The sequence below is a fragment of the Thunnus maccoyii genome, chromosome 8, assembly GCF_910596095.1.
Source record: "Thunnus maccoyii chromosome 8, fThuMac1.1, whole genome shotgun sequence".
NCBI lineage: Eukaryota > Metazoa > Chordata > Actinopteri > Scombriformes > Scombridae > Thunnus > Thunnus maccoyii.
In genome coordinates, this window is record NC_056540.1 from 11,940,542 (window position 1) to 11,967,422 (window position 26,881).

The 26,881-nt window shown below is 42.1% G+C and overlaps 1 protein-coding gene across 1 annotated transcript; it reads left to right on the forward strand.

Moving 5' to 3' along the window:
- Nucleotides 1-2,241: 2,241 nt before the first annotated feature.
- Nucleotides 2,242-25,978, forward strand: n4bp3 (NEDD4 binding protein 3). The gene is made up of 10 exons (XM_042419642.1): nt 2,242-2,536; nt 20,579-20,859; nt 20,945-21,116; nt 21,680-21,892; nt 22,163-22,275; nt 22,421-22,616; nt 22,709-22,801; nt 22,888-23,139; nt 23,332-23,590; nt 24,184-25,978. The coding sequence occupies exons 2-10, from the start codon at nt 20,612-20,614 to the stop codon at nt 24,558-24,560; spliced, it is 1,923 nt and encodes a 640-aa protein (XP_042275576.1). The 5' UTR covers nt 2,242-2,536; nt 20,579-20,611; the 3' UTR covers nt 24,561-25,978.
- The last annotated feature ends 903 nt before the right edge of the window (nt 25,979-26,881 follow it).

Here is a 26,881-nt window from a genome sequence, read left to right on the forward strand (position 1 = left end):
TGCACTCCCTTGGAACTGGCCAAATTAAACGGGACGTGGCAATCATTGATGCTATTAATTATTAATTATGTTGTCAAACAACATTGTACTTGGAAAGTTATCAATGTTTAAGGTGTTTGTTTAAAAGTAAACACAGTGCACATTTGAGTTCCACAAGGCAGAGCCTCTGTATCTAAATTAAACTTTATGATGACATTACTGGAACATAAAGGAAGATGAAAATGTTCAGACTCTGTAGAACAATATGAATGAATGCTTGAATTAAAAACAAATATGAAAAAACTTGAGAACCATAAGCACTGAAATAAAATTTTAGAAAATAAATGCATCTGTAGTTTATTGATACTACTGGTGTGAAACTGTGACATTTGTGTCATCTGCACAAAGTGTTGGCAAAACTGAGTCAGAAACATTTGGCAGATAATTCATGAAAATTAAAAAGAGCAATGGTTAAAGAATATAAGTATCCCACATGGTAACATTACTGTAGCTGTGTCTCTTTTCAGACTTTAATGATTCTCAGGGGTCACAGTGATCACTATGATGTAATGAGTTTGCTACTCAGCTCCAGGCTGAGAAAGAGGCAAGTCAGGCCCTCCAGGCAGAAAATGCCCAGCTTAGGGAGAAGCTGAAGAAGCAGCGAGATAAGAGCATTGTTGCTGTAATGTCTGTTCAAATGCTGGTAGAGGAGGAAATTTCAGAGGAGAAGGTCCTGGAGAAAAAAAAGAGGTGCTCAGTGTGGAAAAGAATCCACCACTTATTTGGTTTAAGGAGGAGAAAGGACGACAAGCAGGAGAATGAGTCAATAATCAACTAAGACTCCTACACTGCAGTGACTCAGCACCCACTGTTTTATTATAAATGTTCTGTATTAGTGTATTTTGTTGTACTGTAGTTGTATTGTGGAAGGAGCAGGAGGAAAAGACACTTGTTGCAATAATGGCTGTCAAAATGCTGCTAGAGGAGGACATTTCTGAGGAGAAAGTCCTGGAGAAAAAAAGAGGCGCTCAGAGTGGAAAAAGAATCCACTACTTCTTCAGTTTGAGGAGGAGAAACAAGAACAAGCAGAAGAATGAGTCATCAATTAACCAAGACTCCTACATTGCTGTGACTCAGCACCCCCCATTTTAATAATCATGCTCTGTATAATTGTATTTTATAGTACTGTAGTTGTATTGATGTATTGTTGAGTTATGTTTTCTTTTCTGTCTGTTATCACCCTCTTCATAACATAGAATAAAGTCAATTACAGAACAGAAAATGTTCTGATCTTTAATGGTTGTCCAAACAGAAAATTAGAATCTCCTATGCTGGTACGGCATCAACATTTGAAGGATTGTTCAGAGTGAGTGACTGCACATTTTATCTAAATATTGCCGTTGAATGATGCACTCAATCAAAGATTATGACCATTTTTGTCAAATGCGCATGCTGACAAGAATTTGGCCAGGTCATATTGGAAAATAACTGGCTTGTACCAAAAAATAAACCACTTACTTTTTTAGAGGTTCAGTCAAATTGGGTTATGTATCAAATCCTGAGAAAATTAGATTAAATGTGTAGCCTACATGTGGAGAAGAAAAAAAAATTGCTACAAATTCAAAATGGTGGAAAATGTGTAGGCAGAAACTGTCATGGCCTATATGACCTTCCATGGTTGGGCAGCTGTGGTTGGACCAAGCAATCAAGAAGAAAAGTAGTTTCTACACTTCAAGGTTCAAGAGTTTTGAGATAAAACGTTAAATGCTAAGTATATAAATGGTGGGCCCCATCTGCACCAAACACGAATCCATTCTTCCTGATTAATTGGCTTTAATGAACTTTACATACATGAAATTTGATTGAAACCTGTTCAATAATTGAAAGAGCCTCTCCAGCCATGATGCAAGATGTATATAAAATACTCTACTTTGAATAATAATTTGTGCCTGATATGTTTTTTCCACAAAAAAATGATCAGTTATCTTGTTAAAATCCTTAAAATGACACCTACTCCTTCTCCCTCACTTAAAATGACAGAATCTACAAATATGCAAATAATAAAGTTTAACTGCTGGACAAAAGAAGTCTCCTGCTTCACTATTACGTTCATTCTCAGTGTTTGTGCTCTTGAGGCATCAAGTTTCCGCATCACATTTGTGTACATTAAATATTGGATCATGATTGGCTCCAAAGTTAAGGTAAATGTTCCTGCGCGCCCACTTTCCTGCTCGCTAGATGGCGCAGTCTCTCTTCACAATGTAAAGTGTGTCAGTGGCGTTACCGGGGGACAGGCACATGTTTCCCTGCCTCTCATATTTCCTCTCACTCACTCTGTTCTCTGCTGTTCAAATCTCCGAGAGGGAAAACAGACAGTCTGCGCTCCTCTCTCCACGCCGCCAGCAGGCTGATCACTGTCTGCTGCGCACCAAGTCCTGGAAAATATCCTGCGGAGCCACGTAAACGCCATTTGTTTCATTATATAACCGGCGAGAGACAAAACTGCAACAGAGTAGGTACCAGAGCTGACCAAGAGATGTCCTGCATGCAGAATATGGTGAGCGCCAGTTTTTTCTAATCTTTCCCTGATCCCTGATTCTCCCTGCATGCTGCGACGCAGCCGGGATCTGCGTAGTGCATGTTGTGGTCCATGATGATGGCATGTTCAAAACCTTCTGCAGACTAGTCCTGAATGAATGAAATAAACTTGATAAGCTTGACTGTGCAGATTAAAGCGTTTGAACTAATGACACAGCGTTGCTCTTAACTGGACCACAGACTTTATGTGCTCAAATCAGGGTTAATCCTCACAGTTTGTTTGGCTGTCGTCCTGGCATTTGCAAGGGATTTCTGTGTGTGTGTTTGTGTGTGTGTGTGTGTGTGTAAGAGAGAGAGTGAGTGAGAGAGAGAGAGAAAGAGAGAGAGGAGGCTGAAGGATCTACAACGCATATTTTGTCATTTATATTCAGTCACTTTGCAGCTATGGTGGTCTCATGCACTTCCACTGTAGTGTATTGAAGTGTTTGCCCTGCACGGCTGTAAATGTTTGGGTTGAAGCTCACACTTCAGGGTCTCTTTTGATGCACAGGAGTTTGGGGACAAAAGCTGTGTGTTTGTGTGTGGGTGGAGGGGGAGACTCCGGCTCAGTCTTGGGGACTGCCAGGCTGTCGTCGTGGAGACCAGAGGCCACAGGTGACCTCTGACCTGAGGACTCAGGGAGCGCTGCAGGAAGTGTGGTGGTTATGGGTGCGTGCTGACGCAAGTGAAGGAGCAGGTCTGACAATAGAGACACAATAGATGTGTGAGCTGTTGTTAGAGACTACGTGGTAACCATTCCTATAATTTAGGAATGAATTATGGGCGGATTCAAGGTTATATACTGCTGTGTCTGCTGGTGTGATTGTGCAAGACTGATCACTGGCAATCACCGAGACAAGTTAAATACTGTTTAGGGTTAAAGTCACCACACAAAAATGCATCTCTTCATCTCATCCAGCCTACTTCCGTATGACACAGGGGTGACTGAGGATTGGGCAGAGAGTCAAGATTTTGCAGCCAGCCCTCCTTTATCATCGACTGTGAAAACAAATCAAAACATATAAAATAGTGCAGTGTTAGCTCAAGGTGGAGATCAGGAGTTTCCTGAAATCGTATGCCAAAAAAACACATCTTCTCATTTACCTCAGGGGTATCAATCCTTGCAGATAGGTTTAGCTTTATATGCCCAGTTTTTGAGTTAGTAGTGTCTGAAACTTCTGCTCCCACTCCAATATAATATAGTTGAATTTCTCTGCTCAAAGAATGTAAAATTGTCATTTGACTTAATTGCAGAAACTACCTGCTTGGCCAGACACCACTAGTGTTCTGTGAGAAAATGTGGTTGTTCTTGTGATTTGGGTGAACAGACCCTTTAAGACTGCATTGACATTAAGTGAAACACCTGTTGTAGATTCTTGAAAGAATATTTTTTGCACCTACTTTATTAACTGAAAATTTGTAAGATTCACAAATTGTTTTGCTAATTTATTAAGTAAAGACACCATAATATACTGATTACAGCTTCTCACATGTGAAGTGACGTTTACAGTTGCTATTGTGTGTTTTTTTTATCTTCTCAAAACTCCTACAGTCACCCCTAAAATACTGTCACATTATCAACAGTGTGTTATTCAAAAGTGTCATTATGTTAGATTTTGCCTGTAAAGCAAAGCTAATCTGTTAGCTGAGGGCTTGTGGAGACATTCTTGACAGCAACCTCTTAGCACAGCCCGTCTCTTTGCTGCTCTCCTCTCAGCAGAATCAGCCAGACAGCTGATGCGATGTCTTCATTCAGCTGTTTGAGTTCCCAGGGGATTGACACTCCCCTGTGTGTGTGTGTGTGTGTGTGTGTCCTCAAAGCACTGGCAGCTGATGAAACACTAATGGTGCTGACCATTAGATGTCTGCTGACCATTTGTTCCGTGTTGCCAAATTCAAGTCAATGATACAAACTCATGAACTCCTTTATCATGAAACACAGTCGTTTTCTACCTCTGCTCCTCTCACAGTATGATGTTAGTTTTACAGTCACTAAAGGTGCAATTGAATATTTTCCCCTTCACAGCCCAATAAATTCAACATCACTGTGAATTACAGAACAGAATGCTGTTAGTCTTGTTCTTGTTGTATGGTGTGTTAAGTGCATGGCAGGTCAGTCATGCGTACCGCAGTCTAGCAGATGGTGTAGCAGGGAGAGCACAGTTGTAATGGTATTGTGTTGGTTAACAGAGATTTCCCCTCAGGCCAGCCAGCTAATCAAACACTAATCAGCCCTTCTTCCACTCACTGGGTTCGGTCTGTCTCCCCTCCTCAACTCCTCAGCTTTTCCTCCCCTTTCTCCCCATCTTCTCACTGTTTGCTCCTAATCTCGGACCTGTTCCCTCCCTCCTGTCTGCACTCATCTCATCGACTCTTTGTAGACAGCGCCATGCCTGATTGCTCTGAGGAGAAAGTGTCGTCCTCTTACACTTAGAGCTTTCACACCTCGGTCATCCCTCTGCCTGTGGCTCACTTGATCCGCTCTCTGGGCCGTCTGTCGCTGCGATTAAAGCCTGGCTGGGATAAGAAAATCACTGTGGGACCTGACCTTGTGTGTAGGGCTGCCTGCCTGGATTCTGCTGGATATAAGACTTTAGATTTTTCAGCTTAAAGCTATCACAATAAATGTTAATAGTTTGGAGTAATGCATTGTCAGTATAACAAAGAAATGTTTTTGTGTACATAACTACCAGCAAACATATTCTATGTAACTCTGCACAAGATGATCAACCACATTAACTTTACCAGTCCACGCAAACTCTTGTGTCTCAGCTGGTTCAAGTTGCAGGTCTTACAACCTTACAAGCTTGTTATTTTCCAACACACCCAAGTTAATCATTATCCCCAAGTGACAGGTGTTTCCTAATAGTTAAAGGTTCAGCTTTAAATGTTTGTTGCCATTCATGCCATTTCCTCATGACAGCTTTAAAGCTACAATACAAGAAAACTTAAAACTCAAAAGCTTACATTTAGTATCTTGAAGATCTAGGTAAGTGATGATACTGAAACTTCTTAGAGCTTGCTTAAATTATCTTAGAGACACCTTAAAGCTGCATGGATCAATATGTTTACATTAATAATGGATAGAATGGCTAATGTTTAATGTGAAAGGAGTCTGTCGAACCCACAGAGAATTATCACTAAACTCCTCCATTTCTGTTGACTTTATGGAGCATTTTAGCATCTTTCAGCTCATTGTTTTGGTTTTAAAGCCTGTACAATTTTGGCTCAATCTATCTGCTGTCATCAACCTCGTTTCCAGCCGCAGCAGGCAGATGCTTTGAGCAAAAAAAGCTCTGATAAGCAACTGTTCGCTATCTGCCCAACTCCAAATAGCAGACTGGTGCATATAGTCAAGCATTAGCAACTATGGAACCATGCCAGGTGGCAAGAAACATGTCTCGAAACAAATACTAGTGTTGTTCGTGTCCGCTGGAAGTGTACATAGGCAACAAAGCTTGTTCCTGTCATCGGTCCTTGTCTACTACAAGGAGGTTACAGTTCTTTCCATACACTTTAAATGCAATATATCTTTCCAGCTCAAACCAATTATCTGCTGTAAGTCATACCAATTAAATGGCTATCATGATTATGTTGCATCAGCTGAAAACTTTTTGTGTTCAGTTTTAGATTAAACTTAGCCAACGTCGTCTGCTGGAAAACTTTTCAAAAGGTTTAAACTTGCACAAAGTTAGTGGGACCGACTAAACATCACAGATTGATGATATATAACAGTTAAAATGTAAGTGTGAGTACGCATGGGTGGATTTGTCATAATGAGGAGCTAGCTTGGTGGCCCACACGCTTAATTCTATCAATCAAAATCTGGCAAAATCACTGCCAGATGAACCAGATGTGTCAGATATTTCATATTTGTCTACTATCTAAAGTCTGCTGTGCCCAACATTTCCTGGGTTATTTAAATTTTTGCCTGGATGGTTGATTGACCTGCCACCTGACTCCTGAACAATGGTTTTATCCTCATGGGACAGGCAGTATCCCCTGACCTTCAGAGGGGCAAGGTCTGTGAATGTAGGAGGGTGGACTGACCCCATACTGTGCTCTTTGTCTCTAAATGTCACCAACTCAGGGGGCAGACGGAAATAGCTGCTCTCCGCCGCTAACTCAGGCAGCATCTCATCCTGGGACTATTGTCTTGTTAACAAACATAGCCTTTTTCCCCCCATGAGTCAGCCGTGGTGTGTTCTGACTTATCGTTTCCTTGTGTTTTTTATTGATTAGCCTTGTCTCCCTATGAGGAGCGCTTGCCTTCTGTAGATACCAGCAGTAATGGTTGTGCATGTGTGTTGGGATGGATTGTGTGTGTGTGTGTGCAGGGTACTTGGCCCCTGTCTCTTTTATTTAGTCTGAAGAGTTGTAGCGTTGCAGAACAAAAGGCCACGAGTCGGAGCCCTCCTCTGCGAGTGGGCATTGTTGTTTATTTATATCTGCGTGTACAAGTAGCGGTCGTCCAGGCTGCTCTGTTCTCTCCAACAGCATTTCAGTTTGCTGTCACGTCCTGTTCTTTTACATAAAATCAATACGGTGGATTTAAAGGTTATATTCAGTTACCTTCAATTGGCCAGCTTATGTCTCACTTAGGTCACACAGGTTGTAAAATAGAACAATAATGGTTACGACTCATTTGCACTCATTTTACTAGTCTTAGTTTGTTTTTCTAAGGAATAATTTTTGGAGAATACACTTATTTGCGTTCTTGCTAAGAGTTAGATGAGAAGATCAATGAAGCTAGCGCCAGCACCTGGTTAGCTTAGCTTAGCACAAAGACTTGAAACAACTGCCCTAGACAAGAAATTGACATTTTTACACTTCAGTTTTTAGCAAGCACGATATATCATGTTAATTAGAAAGCTTTAGAGGTGCCTGTAGGTGAATAAATTAGGCTAACACCTGAGAGAGCCAGACTATTTCCAATATATATGCTAAGCTAAGCTAACCAGCTCTAGCTTTTTATTTGCCATATTAACGTGTGGTATCAGTGTTCTCGTCTTACTCTCAGCAAGGAAGCACATCAGCGTATTTCCAAAAATGTCAAACTATTCCATTAACAATTGAATTTATCTTTAATTATCCTTTTTTTTCATGTGGACTGTGTCTCTGTGAACTTCCAGCTAGCTTCCTCTAAATCCTTACTGACAGTTTTTAAAATGTCACGTCATGTTTTTCTCAGAGACCTAATTCTAAACTGACAGAAATGACCGAGCTCAGGTGGGTGTCTGACCCAGGCTAATGTTATTTCTCAAGAACCAGACAGCTAGCGTGCCTCCCATTGCTGCTTCCTGTAATGCTGTTGTCCAGAGGAGCTTAGGCAGAGGAAATGAGTCTAGCCCGGGTTGTCGTCTCGTCTAGTTGACTGGTCAGACAGGTACAGTATCTGTAAGCAGGCCCCGACTCGTCTCCTCTTTGTTGTTCCTGCTTCGTATCTCTGTCTGTGGATCTCCACTCACACCCTCACTCTTCTGTCTCACAATACTAACTATTATTCCCACCCACTTACCCCCATCCTCCCTCCTGCTGCAATTTTTCCATCCATGAACATACACATACCACCTTCACCACTCTTACAGGTTCCCACAGCTTTTCTTGTTGGAGCTGCTCTGTTGGCCAGCTAGGAGACTTACAACTGAGAATCTGTGGAATCTGAGACTGGATATGCCTGTGGGGCGCAGAAGTAATGACAACAGTACAGCGGCACCTGCTCAAGTGTTAGAACTGGCTAGCTACCTTTGATGGGGTTATCCCTATTTTTCATTTTTCGGCTTTTTTTTTTTTTCTTTTAAAAATTGCAGTCGGCAGGCCAAAGGGCGCCACAGAACATCACATTCTTGCTCTGGAATGTCTTTAATAGCTTGCCAATCTCTGCATAGTGCATCTCTGGTTGGCAAGGTGCTTTATTAACTGAGATTCCTGTGTGCCCTCCCATTGGTGCCAGCTTTAAGAAGTCCAGATACCACCTTCCCTCCCCGCCTCAGCACCCGAGTGAGCTCTGTGGCCCACAACATCACATGGTGAGGAAAGATGGAAGGAGTCGCTCTCTCCTTGGTAGAAAGCAGTGAACAATGTCCTCTCTTTTCTCCCTCCTCAGATGCGAGCGTCTCCAGTTTGAGTTATGTAACATGATAACGCTGCAGAACCCGTCCACTAACCCAGCCTCAGGAAGGGAGACTTACACTCAGACTATTGTCCAGACAGTCCACACTGACACAACCCCCACATGCTCTCATTTTCCACTTCTTCCTCATCTGCGCCATCTTATTTTTTCCTACCCTCATCCCTCTTTCTGTGTGTTCCTGCTGCCTGTCTTTTAACCCAAGTCTGATCCTTCCTTATTGTTTTATTATCTGAGAGCAAACAATACGCACTGCGCTGCTGTTGTGTGTCCAGTGAAGCTGGCTCTCATGTGTCAATGATGGGTTTAGATTGACCGCCTCAAAGCTGGTTCACATGCAGGGCTTTTGTCTCTGGAACAGGGAGAACAAGTCTAACCACACTGGCCCCTAAAAGGACACCAAGTGCACAAAGAGATGAGCAGGTGAGGAGGGTGTAGGGTGATCAGGAAAGTACCAGGCTCTCTCAGGGATGTTGAGATCGGTTTATAGCAAGGTCAACTTGGTGATAGCTCCCAGTTTCCTATATAAAACACACAGGTAAACCTCCAGTTTACCTGTGTGTTTCTCTATCGAAACTGCCCTCATGCACAGCTTAAGATGAGCTTAGTCTTCTATTTACATCAGTGCAAAGTCATCCTATGGTGGCCTGCAGGTCAGCGGTTAGGACAGACAGCTCCCTCCCATCCACACCTCCCTGCTGCCATCACAGACTGAGAAACAGGAAGTCATGTGGCGTGATAATCAGTAGCGCGAGCATGAGACAGAAAGAGAGAAATAGAGTCAGCATGGAGTCAGGAGCAGAGAAGTGAAGTTTCAGGTGGACAAACAAACAGGTAAACAACTATTCTTTTTGACCTTTATATTTAAACGTATCTTTAGATTCTGTGGAAAGTTATCTTTGTATCTCTGTTGACTTAATGTCATTAGATATTTTGGCTTTCTATTTGCTTTGAAAAGTCAGTCTTATAATACTGAAAGTATCACAGTGCCCAGTATCACACATCCCTCTGTGTGATACTGGGCTTCATATCAAAGGAAAAACTTACCCAACCTGTATGTGTATACTTTTACATGCCAGTGAGCTCAGCGTGGTTAGAAGTCATACTGTGATTTAAGGCAGCACTGTCAAAAAAACAGCTTAAGCTGCAGAGAGAAGAGGAAAGCAGCCTGATTGTTAATTACTTAGCCCGCAAGGAATGCTTGTTTGCAGTGGAGCTGAATTGGAATTAGGTAACTTTTTAACTAAACCTTTTCTCCTGGGCAGATGACATCACACTGAGCAGCAGCCTCCCTGTTCACTTCCAGCAAGGGAGAAATATGCTAATTACCTGTTAATTACTGCATATCCCAAAACGGAGCCACATGGTGATTAAATAACAATATATAGGATTATCTGCTCCGCTGAGCTGTGCATCTTGATTTCTTCAATAAACCCTCTTTCCATTACATGCATTCTTTTTCTGTTTTTTTTCTGATGATCGCTGGTCTGATGGTCTACTTGTGTCCCTGGAATTCCCCCTGAGGGCTATTCATGGCTTTCTCTTGTACCCGAGCTCGGTAACAAGATTTCATTAGGCTGACTTTGTTCTTACACTGTTACCGATTGCATTTTAAAAGTTGTACAGTTTCCAATTTCTCTGTGCATTTAGGGGCAAAATGTCACAACAGCACAAGGTGAAACGCTCCTCGTGTTGACTTTTCATTGTTTCCATTGTAAACTCTGCACAGGGAAGTTGTGACCTGAGTTGGCTGAGCAAGCCAATTTTCAGTTTTTCTTGTGCTGGTTCTCACCTCTGGCAAACAGTAAACACTTTCTCTGTTTACAGAGAAACTCCACAGGAGGAAAAAAAAAATGCTGATCTTCTGACTCGGCATCAGCGTGCGTCAGCATCAGTGTTTACTACCTGACTCGCAGGCTGTTCAGCCCTTCTCATGGCGATACAGATCAGATCAGATCAGAGGAAATGTTTGCCACGATGTGATCAGTAAAGCTTTTTATCTACGTGGCTTATTTAGGCTTTAAGTTGGAACGCATTAACATTTAAAGCAGTCATACTGAGGGTCAATCCATATTTGTGTATGCCTCTGAATCCCAATCAGTTTTCAGCTGGGGCGAGTGCACATTTTCCTGTTTGTATTTGTGCTGCTGAGTGTGTGGCCCGACCATTGAGGGTGTGTGGATGAATGCACCCTCACCACAGCTGTTAAGTGGAATTGGTTCAGGTGTGGGTCGATGTGGGAACCACTTGATTTCTATCGCTGTAATCACAGAACAGTGACTCCTACGTGAACCGCTGCAGGAAACAAAGAAGCTACAGAGAGAAAAGAGAGTCTCTGCTCACATCCCCCCTACTCTCTCTGTAATGAATTTAATAACGAGCTAGCTCTCTCTTTTGTCTTTTTCAGCCCAATTTAACACTGTATTGCTCCTCCTCTCTGATTATGTGGTAAAATGATCAGTCATTAAAAGTCTGATATTACCAACATGGTTATCATGGGAACTAAGTTGCTTTGGATAATAGACACTTTCATTTAAAAATGACCCAACACATTGTAGGGCTCGTAGCACGGACACAGCGGGCCTCCACTTCAACCATATCAGTGCTGTATGGGTTATGTGAAGGCACATTAATAATTACCCAGTGAGAAATGTAAGGAATGTGAGTTTGTTTCTTCACATCGCTCTCTCTCTCTCTCTCTCTCTTTTTACATTCTTCTCTCTGAACTTCAGCACTGCAGTGAACATGGCTCTGCTGATAGCAGCAGTTGGCAAACACTGTTTGAGCCCTCGCTTGCTAACAACGTGCACAGAAAACAAACAGAGAACTTGAACCGGACACAGGATCAGGTGTAATAAATAGCATGCCTTTGTGTTGTTTGCTTTCTCACTAATTCCAATGTAGTTACGTGACTTCTGGATGGTGTTGTTTTTACAGTCGCTGACTTCCTTAATGAAATCAGGAAAATACTCCACGTCTGTGTGTTTATTTAGTGTGATGTCATTGAGACATTGCAGGTGAGATTGGGCAAATGGATGATATGGACAAAATCTGGAGAATCAAAATCTTGTCACTTCAACATTTTCAAAACAAGTTAAGTTCTTTAAAGTTTTTAATTTTAGCAACCTCCTCATGCCAGGTGCTGTATTTCATATATTAACACCTGAACATCATCCAGACAAGATGTGTCAAAATAAATGTTTAACACAGTGCCAAAATGTGTCATACATCCAAGATTGGTCTAAATTGCACCAGCGCAGTCTGAGACATCATGTTTGGCTCTTAATATTTCACATTTAATCACTCGTTAGAATAGTTCATATACATTTCTTAAAGCTGGAACACAGTTTTGAGAGAAGATACTATGCAGTGATCAGATTGTGATGAAACATGCTGAAAGTTGTCCATCTCAGTACTATAGCCCAGCACTTAAGAAATATACTTCATTTCCCACGTTTCATGTTCATGTTTCTCACTTTCTAGAGAATTTGGTCCTTCACAAGCCGTCCGATTGTTAAGACGGTTTTTAAAGTCATGCAGTAATAATTCCCTCTATTCCACCACTGAGATTTTTCATGCAAGACTCACTATCTCTTGTGACTGTAGAATAGATGGATAGTGTGAGACATGCAGTTGTTGCTTTGAATAGTGGTTGGATCTAAAATTAGAAATTCTTTTTTCAGTGAAGGAACACAATGCACTTTTGAATGTTATTGTGAAATTTGTATGTATCAGAAATATATCAGATTTACTTTTATTCTTAGTTTTAGCGCTTTGTACTTACCACTCAGCATGATTAGTGTGTGTGTGTGTGTGTGTGTGTGTGTGTGTGTGGTACTTATCCTTATGCTGCTAATACTAATCTTTCTTTCTCACACACACACACATCCATAGAGGCTGAACTTGTAACCTCACAGAGGGATCAACACAGGCCTTCATTTAGTCCAAATCAAAATTAAGTTAGGGATTATGCAATCAATCCTTCACACACTACATAATTTAAGATTCTTGGATATTTTAATAAAACAGACTCTTTGTACTGAATCACTGTTGGAAAATAACCAAAACTGCGCTGTTGTTGAATAAATTTCCCCATTAATATCTCTGATAATACGTGTTGAGGTAAGACGTGGCCCTCTGTACACTCTCCCTCGAGTGACATCTTCTCGCATTCAAACAGCCTTACGTAACATCAGTCACATACAGATCGATAAGGTTCAATGAAACACCAGTGCCACCAGTAACCCCAGATAACCCCCACATGGCTACTGTAGTCGGAGCCAGTAATTGAATTCTGTGCAGAAATACAATACTGTACAGTCAGCAGAGGCAATCAAGGCCAAGACACACTGTGCAGACCGCCATCAATAGGCTAACTAAGGCTGCAACTAATGATTATTTTCATTATTGATTCATCTGTGGATTATTTTCCAGATTAATCACTTAGTCATTTAGCCTATAAAATGTCAGAAAATGGTGAAAAATGCCAATCACTGTTTCCAAAAGCCTAAGATGCAACCTAAATTGTCTTGTTTTGTCTCAACCAACAGTCCACAACCCAAATATATTCAGTTTACTGACACGAAAGAAGACTAAAGAAACCAGAAAATATTCACATTTAAGCAGCTGGAACCAGAGAATTTTTAGCATTTCTCCTTAAAAAGTGACTCAAAGCAATGAATCAATTGTTAAAATAGTATAATGGTGATTAATTTTCTATTAGTCGACTTAACGATTTATCAACTAATTGTTGCAGCTCTGAGGCTAACAGATGCTAAGTGAGGAAATCCACCTCAGCTGGTCCGCCTCAGAGGAAGTCTTGACAGCTTGTTTAGCGGAGAGAGTTCAGGGTGAAGCCAGGCGGTCATGATCAGGACTGTGAGACTTCCAAACAGAGCTGTAAGGCTTATAAAAATGAAAGCTTTTGTCCCTTTGTACTTCTCAGTACATCAAATGTTCTTAACGTTTTAAGTTTTAGTTAAGTTTCAAGGTTTTCTCTTCTGGGTCAGTGATTATAGAGGCTGCAGTGGAAATTATTAATGAGGGTTCGATAGCATTTCAAATTTAGAAGTCTCATCTATCTACTCAGCTTGGAGAGCCATTTGTAGAAGGAGCCAGCTCAAATCCATTAAATGACTAAAATGTCAAACGATAATGAGATAGATGACAGGCATGGCACACAAGGAAGCATTCATCTTTTAACAGGCTCAGTTCAAACTGTGTTATTTTATGTTTCATCTGTCATGACGGGAAAAAAACGTTAGGAATTGATCACTAAATTTAAGTGAAATATCATAGAAAAATCATGTATTTCCAAAAAACTTGACTTTTCATGAGCTAAAAACCCCCCCAAACAGTCCTGTCTTTGCAACAAAGTGTTTTTTTTAGCTAGTCTTAAAGATTTTTAAAAGGAAATACTCAAAAAAACATTCTTAAGCTACATGGTTTTCATTTGATAGCGACACTATGCAAATGAAACATCTGTTAGAAGGTCAAAACAACTTTTTTTCTGGTAATATGTTACAAGTCTTAAATTAGCAACAGAAATAAGGAATGTGAGTCTTTGGTGTAACACTTTAAGATATACATGTATGGCAGACTCTTAATACGTATGACTATTGGTTGAAAAAGTTAAAAAAAGATAGTGGAAATTGGTATTGCTTTAAAAAGGCATGTTAGTTCACACAGTAGAAGCAAAATAATCACATTACATTTTATCCATAGTAATGAGTCTAGAGTGTATAGTGTGGTACATACTAGCTGGCCCAGTGTTCCCTGAAATTCAGCTGTTCCCCCTCGTCAGAACATGTTATAAAATGTCGGCTCTTAACTGTCTTCGTGCTCAATAGCGGCTTGTATCTACAGCTATGACCAACTATGACCTGTTGACCTCTGTAAAGACTTAAGCGGTCGTCATCAATGGAGACAGTGTGAGACTGAACACTGGGCCTTCAGCTTTAGCGCCACCGCTTCTGACCGCCAGTGAATTATGTTCCGTGTTTCACAGAAAGGGCGCTTCTCATCGTGAGTGTCATGAAATGAAAGTTGACCTTTTTATGCACAGTTCTGTCTGCTCTCTCATTCAGAAAAAACAGAAGACAAGAATCACCTCGAGGCAGTTTTAGCCTCAGGTGGCTCTGACCAAATTTCCACGTCTGTGTGATAATACGTGACACACAAACTGAGGAGAAGGAGGAATATTTCATGACCTTGCTTTTCAACTTCTTGGCTCCTCTGAACGACCTCAGGGTCTTCTGGAGAGGAACAAAGTCTGTCTGTGTGATTGTCTCCCATCCATAATGAATAACCTGCTAACAATTAGAGGCTGCTGTCGAGCACTCTTCTGCTGTCATGCCCCGCAGCCAGAGACAACCTCACACTCACTCATTACACGCCAGCATGTAATACTCAATCATAGAGTGGAGCGCTGCTTCGCGTCACACGTGGGATGATTCCTTCCTTCTCGGCCTCCGGCGAGGCTCACCCTGCTGCTGCTGACAGATTTAGGCAGTCGAAACACGATCATATCAGACAAAAGTCACACTTGGCTTAACATGAATTTCATTTGTGCTCTCGATGGTAGAAGCGGGTCCATCCATTATTAAATAACATTATAATTCATGTGGTCCCTCTTTGTTTTTGATGAAAACTTCTACCGACCTACCTTCTACCGGCCTAAAAGGAGCGCCAGCATTTATTTAAAAGCTTTTATGTTGCTGCCTTTTCTTACAGGGCACCTGCATCGTATGTGTTTGCTTGTTTGAAGTCACACCTGTGGTTTCTTTGTGCCACAGTTCTCAGATCACTGGGCAGGTAAACCACATGGACAGTGATGTCTTTTACTTATATCATCTGTGAATTTTCAAGATCATAGCTGCTGCTGGAAATGTAAAACACTTCACTTCATTTGAAACGAAGGATTTAACTGGGTGAATACCTACCACCAAAACAAAATCTTTCATGAACTCTGATAACCACTGAGTTGTAGGACTGACACCCACAGGTGGAAACCAATATCATATATTATATATTATAAACCAATTTTCTAGACATTTATGGCTCCCAAATGATGAATCATACTAATTTTGTTGATCCTCTGACTTTTCCTCTAGCGCCACCATGAGGTTAACATTTGTGTTTTTGAGTGAAACGTCTGGATATTGGATGAATTGGCATAAAATATGGTAATAACATGTGGTGGTGATCCCCTGACTTTTCATGTATCACCATCAACTAAGAAGCAATAAACTAAGATGGTGAATATGGTAAACAAACAATATAATTCCTACATAACAGCCTTTTAGCACATTATTTTTGTTAGCATTTAGCTTAAATGCAGCTCATACAAACTAGTCTGGCTGTGGACTCTTAGTCTTGTAGTCGTTTCCTGCATGATTAGCCTGTTTTGGTGACTAAACGCAGCAGGAACATATGTCTTAGCATGCTAAGTTTGTTGTTGAGCGTGATAATGAGGGCTGTTATGCTATCACGGTTAAAAATATTACTGCACTTAATTCTCTGTAGACTAGATGAAGTAAGGCTAGCGGTGGATTTGATCACTCTATAGTGTTTTACACAACTAGCAGCTGTAAAAACTAGCGAGCACAGCTTTGATAGAGCTTATATAATGTAACAGAGTGTGCGCTGTGTGGGAGTTTTAGATGTAACCTGCAAAGTTACCCCACAAACGTAAACAAACTTTGATCATGGAGCAGGGAGAGAGAGCACCGAGGGAAGAGGGCAGAGGATCTGGAGCTGCGAGCTGTATGCATATGCTTTTTTTTTTCGGGGCTGTGTTGAATGACCTGCACACACACACACACACACACACACACACACACACACACACACACACACACACACACACACACAAGCGCCCGTGGGAGTGAGCATTATGTGCATCAGAAACCAACGAGCCCGAGCTTGTGTTCTGTGAAGCATCTTTGGAATTTGGCTTCCCCGTCCGTCTCTCCTCTGTCTCGGTCCCGGTGGTGACCTGTGTGTGTCTGTGGGTTAGAAATGTCCCCTCTATTCACGCTCAAGCATTTCATTGAAAGCTTTGTTTTCCCCACAGCAGACCTGATTACAATATTTTAGGAGAGCGCCTCCTTGAAACCCTCCACTTGCTGCGTGTTTTGTTTTCTTTGTGATTGTAGTAAAGTGGCAGTTGTGTATGTGTGGGGCATCATCCTGTGAAGACTAAAAAGAAGCCAAAACCTTCACTGCAAAGCCTCGCTGCAAGCCTTCAGGGGAGACTCACATCTCTCAGCAACATGCTCATATCTTTCCTCTTTAGAATATACCGCTCTAGATCACAAGAGGGGAGAGACGACAGCAAACGCTTACATATGTTCGCATACCTACAGAAATGACTCATTACAAAAACCTTTTGTTAAGCAAGGTGTCAGAAGCACCTCTAAGAGAGGAAAATTGTGGGAAACTAAATATTGTTATATCTGTGTTCAGTTTGGGAATTGCAGTATTCACTATCACTCTCTCCCTATTTCAGGTTAAACTGTACAGTCCCATGAGGTTATTATAGTAAAGCTCAGCTACATTCAGCAGGCTGACAAGGTGTGCTGACCAGATATAGTCAGTAAATCTGTGAAAGGTATTCATTCATGTACTTATTTTACTTTTGAGTTCCAGTTTACAGAATTAAACAATTGCAAGGAAGCCATCAGAAACATGGATTCATACCCACTATGTTTATAGCCCAGCAGATGCAGGTAAAGGTCTGTCCGAGGGATAAAAAGGGCTCATTTATATATATGCAGCACTTTGATACACTGATTTTAAACATTTTCATGTTTGATCAAAGTTGGCGGCTTTCGGAAAAGCTCATCACTGCTTTGAAAGAAGCATAAATCAAGACCAGAGCACTGTTCAATTAGACCATTAACTGCTCAAGGCTGGCAGGAAGCACTGCTTTGATCCGTGTGTGTGTGTGTGTGTGATTTAAGGAGGTGTGTTGCGTTTCAGGGCCCCTTGGCTAGTCGGGGTCCCGGGTTGTAAATCTTGCTGTGTCTCTTGGTTTACTCAGACCCATAAACTAGAAGGCAATTATGGAAAACAACTGGATGCAAGATTTCTTCAGTCCTTCAAGATTTGTGGTTGCAGACTAAAAGGATTTTTACCCTCCTCTCTACCCAAAAGGAATTGCTCTGCCTCACTCGCCCTCACCCCATCCTCAGCTTCCCGTCAAGCATCGATTGGCTTCTCATGTCTTTGGCACATACAAGACCCAAACCGAGTAATATACTGTACCTAAAAATACTGTGTCAGACCTTGGCCTGTGGCTATTAGGTTTGGCACGCTAATAATTAATTCATATGGTGTCAGAGACGTACACATATTCACCATGACCTACACTGACTTATATCCATCATGACTAAATCCCACTCTGACCCGGGACACGATCAGACTTCTTGGTTGGACTTCAGAGAAGCACACTTGCTTACAGTGTCACATTATAGTTGATTATATTCATAATCATTGATTATCAAGTTTCTTCTACTCGCAGGGATCTCAGCCTGAGTTCAGCCTGTATTATATTGGCTTATTAGGAGCCGGATGCTTTGGTGGAAAGTTTTACATTGGGGGAAGTAGTACCTCATGAATATAAACATGAGCAGCTTGGGCTGCTTTGATCTCGGCCTGGCTGAGAGCCCTGTGTGGAGTGGGCTGAAGCTGCCACTGCACGGCTCTCTCTGCCTATTTTAACCATTTGCATAATTGTTATAACTGTCGGGGCCAGCAGTGCAAAGCACTTGATAAATGTGGATTGTATTAGAAGCAAGAGGAGATGCCAGAGTGTGACTGCGGGTGTCTGCGCTCATACAAGGGGTAGTTGTGTGTGACAGCAGAGAGTGTGAAATTGCTTTAAGGTAGTGTGCGTGTCATGAGTGTGTACTGACTGAGGTGGGAACTGACAGCCAGGCAGCAGGATGGCCCAGTCATTAGTTGAGATGAGCCCAGGTTTGATCCCTCGTGCAGCCATGCACCTGCCTGCCAAAGCACTCGTGAGCATCCACCATACTGGGGGTTTTGCATGTTTCATGCTACAAAATGTGCACATTTTGTACATTTTGCACATTTTGGTCATTTTATTGCAAAAAAAAAGTTTCCAGTGTTTGATTTCCTACCTTTCAGGCAATCATCTCACAGACTCCTTAAACTTGCTTGAGATAGGTAATCCATCCATCGTATTGATACATTTGTTTTGGTGCATATTAATGCAAATGCACTACTAATACATTATCCTACTTACAGCATCCATGTTAGTTCATGGATTGTGTTGCAAGTCGGATATTCTGAGAAAACGCAGTAGAGTGGTTATTGGCAGCCATATCTCTAATATCAGATGTCAGATGTCCTTGAATGCACAAAGGAGGAGGAAGAGTTTTCATAACAGTCCCCTCTCACGAATGCATTACAGAACAACGATAACATTATTACAAGGAAATGTTCTCTGTAATGGATTATCTATATGAAGCCTATTGGGTTTATTTTCATGATATAATGAAATTAATGGAAACCAATAATTGCCTACAAGTTAGGAAATATTAAGATTTGTGGTATGCTTTGAAAAATGGTTAGCAACAATGTTAGTAGTTAATGGGCGCAAAAAAAAAAGTATGGTATGGCCCCTTAAACTCTACCTGTTCCGTGGCTGCTGCATAAGCTGAGCAGAGAAGAAGAATTTGCCTCCCTAAGGTCCTGTTTATAGTCGGAAAGACTGCAGCGTATTTGTGTGTTTTATGGTCTCGGGAATGTTTTATGGCTGCTGGGGGTGTTTATGCATGGGAAGAGAGAGGGTCAAAAAGGTGAAATCAATAGTGATCCTTAATGAGGTTGTCTGAAAAGAAGGAAGGAAGCGGATATGTGGGTGATTTGAAAACCGATGGTGGTGGGGAGATATGCTACTTACATCTGAAGAGGCTCAAATTTGAGTTGGCAAAACAATAGTGCCTTTGAGGTAGGTGTTGGGGTAACTTGGCAACTGGTTTAGTTTTTACAAAAATCAAGACAAATTGTCCATCATTGTATCACTACTTTATTTTCCTGCTACAACAAAACCCAATATGACAGAGAGCCATCACATCTATTAAACATGTTTATATTCAGGCCATGCTAGACATACAAAGGCACATTGCATGATTGGTACATTGGACACTCGTGATTTTCATGAGACACAGGAAATTGGCAAACAAAGTAAGCCGTCATAGCACTTCATTAAATTGTCCATAATGTGTATTGTTTACCAAAGCACTTCTGTCCTTCCTTTGAGCCCTGCTGTTAGTTGGAGCCGAGTTATGCAACAGGCTTGTGATGTGACATATGTGGCCCTACCTCAGAATAAACATACAGAGTACATGTGTCACATGACCGTGCAGTCTTTTGATTTGCTGTTGAGGCAGGCGAACACGAGCAACAACATTATAAAATAGACATTTTCAAATTGGTCTGGTAACATTTATTGTTCCCCTTCACAAAGGGCAGTTTGTGTCTGTTTGTTTTGTAGTGAGGTGCTATGCTGTGATGGTGCGTGGAGCTCAGTTGTTCCAGCTGTGCTCTGAGACAGCTGTCTGTACAGAGAAACACAGCTGATGAAACGTCTGTCAGCTCTCGCTCTCCCTCCAGAGACCAACATCCACTCAGGGTAGTAAAAGGGGCAAAAGGTGTTTATTTCAGGGAGGGAGTGAAGAGGTGATGGTGCGAGAGCCCACAGCGAACACGCTGGCTGGCATAGAAAATGTTCAAAACAGATTGATGCATAAAAGGAAACAACCTTTGATAATTGATTTTGTATCCTCATCTTTGTCTTCATTAACTCCTCACTGCACCTTCCTATTAGCACTCAGCTCACTTTCTTTTTCCCTTTCTTTACAGAGCACCTTACCTCCCCATCGAGCCCTGTAACCAATGGCAACCTCAGTCCAGACTCTTCCTCTGACCCGTGGCCCTAGCAAAAATTTCCGTCACCCTTTCCCAACCCCACCCCTCTCCTCCCGTTGTGGTATGGGAAGCGTTGGCAGTCTGGTGGAGAGGTCAGATGTGTCTCCCACTAAAGTGAACCGTGCGATGCCTCAAGTGAGGCCCAAACAGTCCAACGGCCTCCTGAAAAAAGGCTTCACCCAGAGAGAGCTACTCAACTACCTCAACATCACCAGGTGGGTGCTGCTGCATAGAAGTAGATGCTGTCATAGAGCATTCACATGGACATGACTTCAGCTGACCTACTGTGTTCCCAAACAGAAAAGAGCCTAAAGCCAACCCGAGCGGTGACAGTAAGAAGGACATTATCTCTGGCCTCGCCTCTGTCAGCGGTCGAGAGGACGACAACGTGTACGCCAAGGTCTACCATAAAGACGGCACCGAAGTTGATTTGACAAAGAACTCACTACCAAGTGGGGGAAAGTATGAAAAGGTAAATGTTGTTTACTACTGTAATAATAAATAGGAACAAGCTGAATGAGATCTAAACTGGCTTCTTACTCTGATGACACCAACAGTAAAGTAGAGATGTGGAGGACTGACTCAATTACTGATTTTGTTACAGGGACAGATGAGTGACTTCCCAGCAGCCATCTTTTTTAAATGATCTACAGTCAGTGACTGGTTGCTAGGGTTGTGTTAAATATATCAGTATCACATATATACGTCTCTGGTAGCATGACACAACACCCCCATAGTCTGTTACCGGCATAAATCAACCTTAAATCTCCTGCAGTTTACCAGCATATATTGATAATCTGCCACTTGCTGTGTTCTGAATTTATTGTAGCAATCAAATCTCACCTTTTTTTATTTTTTTGCTTGAATTTATCAACGCTAAGAACACAGAGGGTGGAACAGTATTGATTTAATAGAAACGTTGTGATTTATGTTACATAGCTCAGCCCCCCCCACGCTGTGAGTAAGGTCTTTCTCTCCCGTTTAGCCTCCTCCGCTGCATCATCTAAATACCTGAACGTTGTTTTCTTTCTCCAGGCTCGTTTCAGGTCTTCTGCCTTCAAGCCTGTCACCCCCAAAAACTTCAGCTCCATGCAGAACCTGTATCCGTCTTCCAAGTCAGAGGATGTGGATCACAGCCTTTCCAACGGGCTGCACAGAGCCTACGCCCATGTCCCTAAAGCCGTCTCCACCTCCTCTTCCTCCTCCTCACCCTCGCGTCATGGAGGACCAACATCCAGTGGTAACAAGGTATCCTAACACATAACGTTTAGCTCGGGCCCTATTAAGTCAAGACCAAGCCCAGATGTTGCATTTGGTATCAGAGTATTTCTAAAACTGAAAGTTGAGGCATAGGCCAAGGAACACAGGATCCCGGTGAAGATCACACACTTTACATCTTAAAAACAGAATCAAAACGATCATTATTTGTCATTTAAATTAGCCACAATTACTGAATAACAATCATTTGTCAACCTATTCATGTTATAGATGAATAACTGTATAATTATGACTGTGTAGGCGGTGCGTGGGATGAGCCAGGAGGATGATAACCTGTCAGACTCGGGCCATAACTCCATGAGCAGTCTGCCACCATACCGGCCTCCCTTCCGCCCACACCTGGCTCACATCAGGTCTGCAGCAGCATCATTGTCTTGGTTCTCTCAGTACTTTTCAATCAAATGGAGTGTTTGTTGTTTTTTTTTATCTTAATGACTGCGTGGGTAGTAATAATAGGAGAGACTTTAACAGCCTCCGTGGTTTCTTTCTTTCCTCCAGTGCATCTATGGGCCACATCAACACCATCGGCTCCCTGGACCGCACCTCTCTGGGCCCGAAGGCTGTTGGGTCAGGGGGTATAGCCATAGGGGAGATGGCGTGTCGGAGCATGGCGACCCTTAGCCGTCTGGCCCCATATGGTGGGGAGGCTCCACCTCCTTATGAATGGACACTTTCCCTGTCTGTCGAGGAAGTGGTGAGTACGGGGCAGAAGGATTGATGGATGGGGGGATGAGCAGGAGTATGATTTACAGATTGATGAGTCTTTTATGCTGTTACCCTTTCCAGGTGCGGGATCTGGAGGAGCGCCTTGTGGAGAAAGAACATGAGCTGAAACAGATGAGGAGAAACCTGGATGAGAGCGAGGGCGCGATCGCTCAGGTGAATCTCATTGTATTTGTCTGTTCTTCATCAATGTATACATCCATCTGTTTAAAGTCTGACCCCCATCTGCTCTCTGCATGCAGGTATTTGAGGGCAAACAGCGTCTGTGGGAGAAGGAGGTGGAGGAACTGAAGCGCCTCTATGCCGCCAAGCTCCGTCAGGTTTCCCAGCATGCCCAGCGTTCCCAGCGCACCCTGCAGTTGCAGCTGTACAAGGCCCAGCAGGAGAAGACCCGACTGCAAGAGGAGCTTGACAGTCTGAAAAGGGAAAGAAGCCAGGAGGCCGGAGCAATGGTGAAGCGAACCAGTCCGACCCTGGAGGAGACGCAGTGGGAGGTAAGGCCTTAAGAGGACAGCGGAGGGACCATTTATGGCAATACTTACTTATGTAGTTACTGGGAACAGTGGAGATAAATTAATTTCAACATTGTTTGTCCTGTTTAAAATGATTACAAATTTCTTAGAGTCAGTAAAAATATATGTTTTTCTTGCCCCTATCCCTTCTGTTCCCATTATTCTGTCTCTCAGGTTTGCCAGAAGTCAGGAGAGATCTCTTTGCTGAAGCAGCAGCTCAGGGACTCCCAGGCGGAGGTGACCCAGAAGTTGAGTGAGATCTTCCAGCTGAAGACGCAGCTCAGGGAGACCCGAACGGAGCTGCGCAACCGAGAGGGCCAGATAGATGCGCTAAAGCTCGTCCTGCAGGGGACGCAGCGTCGCAGATGCCCCTCTCAGACCGCCCATGAAGATGGAAAAGGAGCTGAAGAGAGTGCTCCAGCTGGGGCAACAGGTAGTTTTATCTGTTTCTGTCTCTCACTTCATATGTGTCACTGGAAATGTTTGAATCACATGCTTTTATGGTTAACAGGAATACACCTCACTCTTGTCATCCTGAGGCTCCATAAACACAGACACAGCACTTAACCAATAGCAACTCTTAAAGGACTTCTCTTATTAAATTAAACTAGCTAGATCTAACGTACCAGTCAACAGTCAACCACAGAACAAAATGAAGCACTTGGAAAATCTTGTTGGAAAGACATAATGAGTATTCAAGACGTATTCAACCAAGCTAAGATGATGAATGGAAAATGGGGGGAAAAAGGCAAAAGAAAGCAGGTATTTATATGCCACAGATGTCTGTTAAATATCAAGTGAGGCATCTTAGCTGAACTGGGTTTCTTATCAACACAGCAGGAGCTTGTGTGGGTTATTTTGAGTAATGATGTTTATCCACAACTTGGACCCAAATTTAGGTTATTTGAGTAACCAGGTCAGAAGCAGAGCTCTCTGTGTATTCAAATACAGCCAATGTCTTTCATTGTATTTCCCCCACGGCTGTGCTGGACTGTAGTTGAAGCTATGTGAACCTCTCGGTTGCAGGAGGGTGCGGGGGCCCTACAGAGGAGCGTCTGCGCGCAGAGCTACTGCTGGAGCGACGCCAGAGCGAGGCCCAGGCCATGGCTTTCGAGGAGGAGAGGCAAACATGGCAGACAGAAAAGGACAAGGTCATCCACTACCAGAAAGAGCTGCAGGCCAGCTACTTAGAGATGTACCACCGCAATGAAGCGCTGGAGAGGGAACTACACCAACTGAGAGCAGGCAGAGAGCGAGGAGCAGCAGGAGGAGGAGGAGGAGGGAGCAGGAATGGGACATTAGAAAGAGAAGTGCCAGAGCTGAGCAGTGAAAGTGAAAAACAAGAGGACAGACCGTCCTCTGGTTTGCCATGGATAGAGAGGATTGAATCATCTGAAATTTGAATGTGTTTCATTTATTTGTAATGCAAACTGTTGACTGACTATGTTTGCCAGGAAAAGAAAAAATAGACTCACTAGGTCAAAATTATGACTCAGTAAGACAAAATTATGAGATAATATGTAAAAAATGTTTCCCACATTTTAGATACTACATGAAAATGTATATTGACTAAATAATATTGACTCACTAAATAAAAATTGTGATATATTAGTAAAATGTTTTACTTATTCAGACAAAATTATTAGATACTAAGTAAAAAAATTGATCTGCTGTTTTTGCTAATGTCAAAATTATGTGATCAGTCGTCATCCAAACATCAAAACTTGTCATCAAAACTACCTCATCATTATCAAATGTTTGACTCAAAAGTTTGACTTATTTTATCATTTTGACTCAGTGAGTCAAAATTTTGACTTTTATGAGTATTTTTATTTTTTATTGTGTGTAATGTTTTTACCTATTTTTCTTTTCCTGGCAGCAACAGGCTTCCATAGCTTCCTGTCTGTTCTCCATTCTCTGCCCATGCACATATGTTGTTTGGCCCTTCTCCTGCAAAGACTGGACCAATAACCTCCTACAGAGCACACTGATACTGGGAGTAGCGGCGCAGAAATCTTACGCCTGTGTAGCATCTATCTGTGGCAAAAAGAGTGATGTCATTTCTGGATAAAATACAGCCAAACTCCAACCAGGCACTCAGACTGTCCTGCTTGTAAATCTGTAAATGAACACATTGATAAGCTGATTATTACCAGTTGTGATAATTTGGTAGTTACTTTTTGGTTCGGACTGCTGTTATAGTCTTGACGGTAACCAAAGGATTCAAAGGGATTTTGTGCAACCCAGTAACTTCTCAGCACCTGTGGATTCAGGGTTCACCTCTGGGCTCTGGGAGGTAAGCTGCATCTCTGGGTTAAGTATGGAGGATTAAAGCTCTCTGGTGCCAAGGTACTTACGCTATTTGTTTGCCATCAAGGAAACTACCTTTAAGAAACTGGAAACATTGGACTTATCTTTGTCACTCAGTTTCTAGCTCCTGTCAGGTGAGATCAATATATTTTGTACATAATTGTAATTTTTGACTTGATTTGCCTGACATTGTACCCTAAGCACACTGTTGTCTTAAACAGGCATACTTCCACCTCTTCTGAATGCTATGAAAGTGATAGTGGATGAATATGACTTATTGGTGCAATGTGGTGCACACTCCCATACAATAACATCAAATGCATGACATAGGTGAAATTGTTTTTTTTCTGTATTGTTTATTATAAATATATGAACATTCAAAAGCCAGCTCTCAATCGACCTTTCAACATACTGTGACTCTTGTCTATTTACTGGAATTAAAACTGTACAGTATAAATATATATGATTGTTCTGCATTCATAATAAACAGTTATGAAGTGGTGTAACAGTTGTTTGGTTGGTGGTTGCCATTTTTTGGTGCAAACTGCTCTGAGAAAAGGCTTTTTGTGTATTCTGTTTTCTGAATGAAAACGCTCCAGAAATCACTTGTCAAAATGTTAGAGGTGGAGCTGATGGCATTCACCCGAGGGCTTGAAGGGGCTTAAAATCTCCACAGAGCGTGCCAATAAAACCCAAGGACAGGAGCTTTATGACAGAATGAACAACAGAGCGGCAGAGGCTTTTGGGACTAATGTGGCTTTTAGAGGTTTATCCTTGGATCCTTATCTCTGCCTCTCCCCGCTCAGCCCCAGCCAGCCCTCACATACCACCTCACTGCATTACAGGCAGCAGAAGTGGGAGGTCAGCTGTGATGGAAACATAGGAGGATCCCTGTTTGCTTAACAAAATATGCACCTCTATGGAAACTATCAAATGTACAAATGAGTGCCAAGGATATCTTGGCAGGAACGGAGGTGACACTAAAAGATCTAAATGTTATGTTTAGGAGTATGCTTAACAAACAGTTTAAAGAGTGAGCGAAGCCACATATGTATGTTTATTTTTTATGCAGGGTTGTAATCTGAATAGTTATGAGCTGTGGCTGACTCACAATGCCCTTACCTTGGCATTTACAATATTATATAAACTGGGGCTTAATATAACACAGCTCAGGAGAGGTTGAGTGATTTACTGAAGTGGGATGAGAAAAAAAAGAAGATTCTTACCTCACAGGCCTCTGTAGGAGGGTTGCAGCGCTGAATGCCATCAGTGCTGTTTATTTGATGATAAACATGATTAAATATTAGTGAATAATGCATGTAGAAAAAACTGGTTCCTTATTGTGAAACTCGTCCAAAACCTCCAACTTGAGATTGAACAGATTTCAAGGCTTTTTTTGTGTGAGTCTGGATAA

Coding starts and splice junctions, on each gene's coding strand:
- n4bp3 (XM_042419642.1), top strand. CDS start 20,612: ATGGCAACCTCAGTCCAGACTCTTCCTCTGACCCGTGGCCCTAGCAAA. Junction 22,276..22,420: donor CCACACCTGGCTCACATCAG/GTCTGCAGCAGC, acceptor TCTTTCCTCCAG/TGCATCTATGGGCCACATCA. Junction 22,802..22,887: donor GCGAGGGCGCGATCGCTCAG/GTGAATCTCATT, acceptor CTCTGCATGCAG/GTATTTGAGGGCAAACAGCG.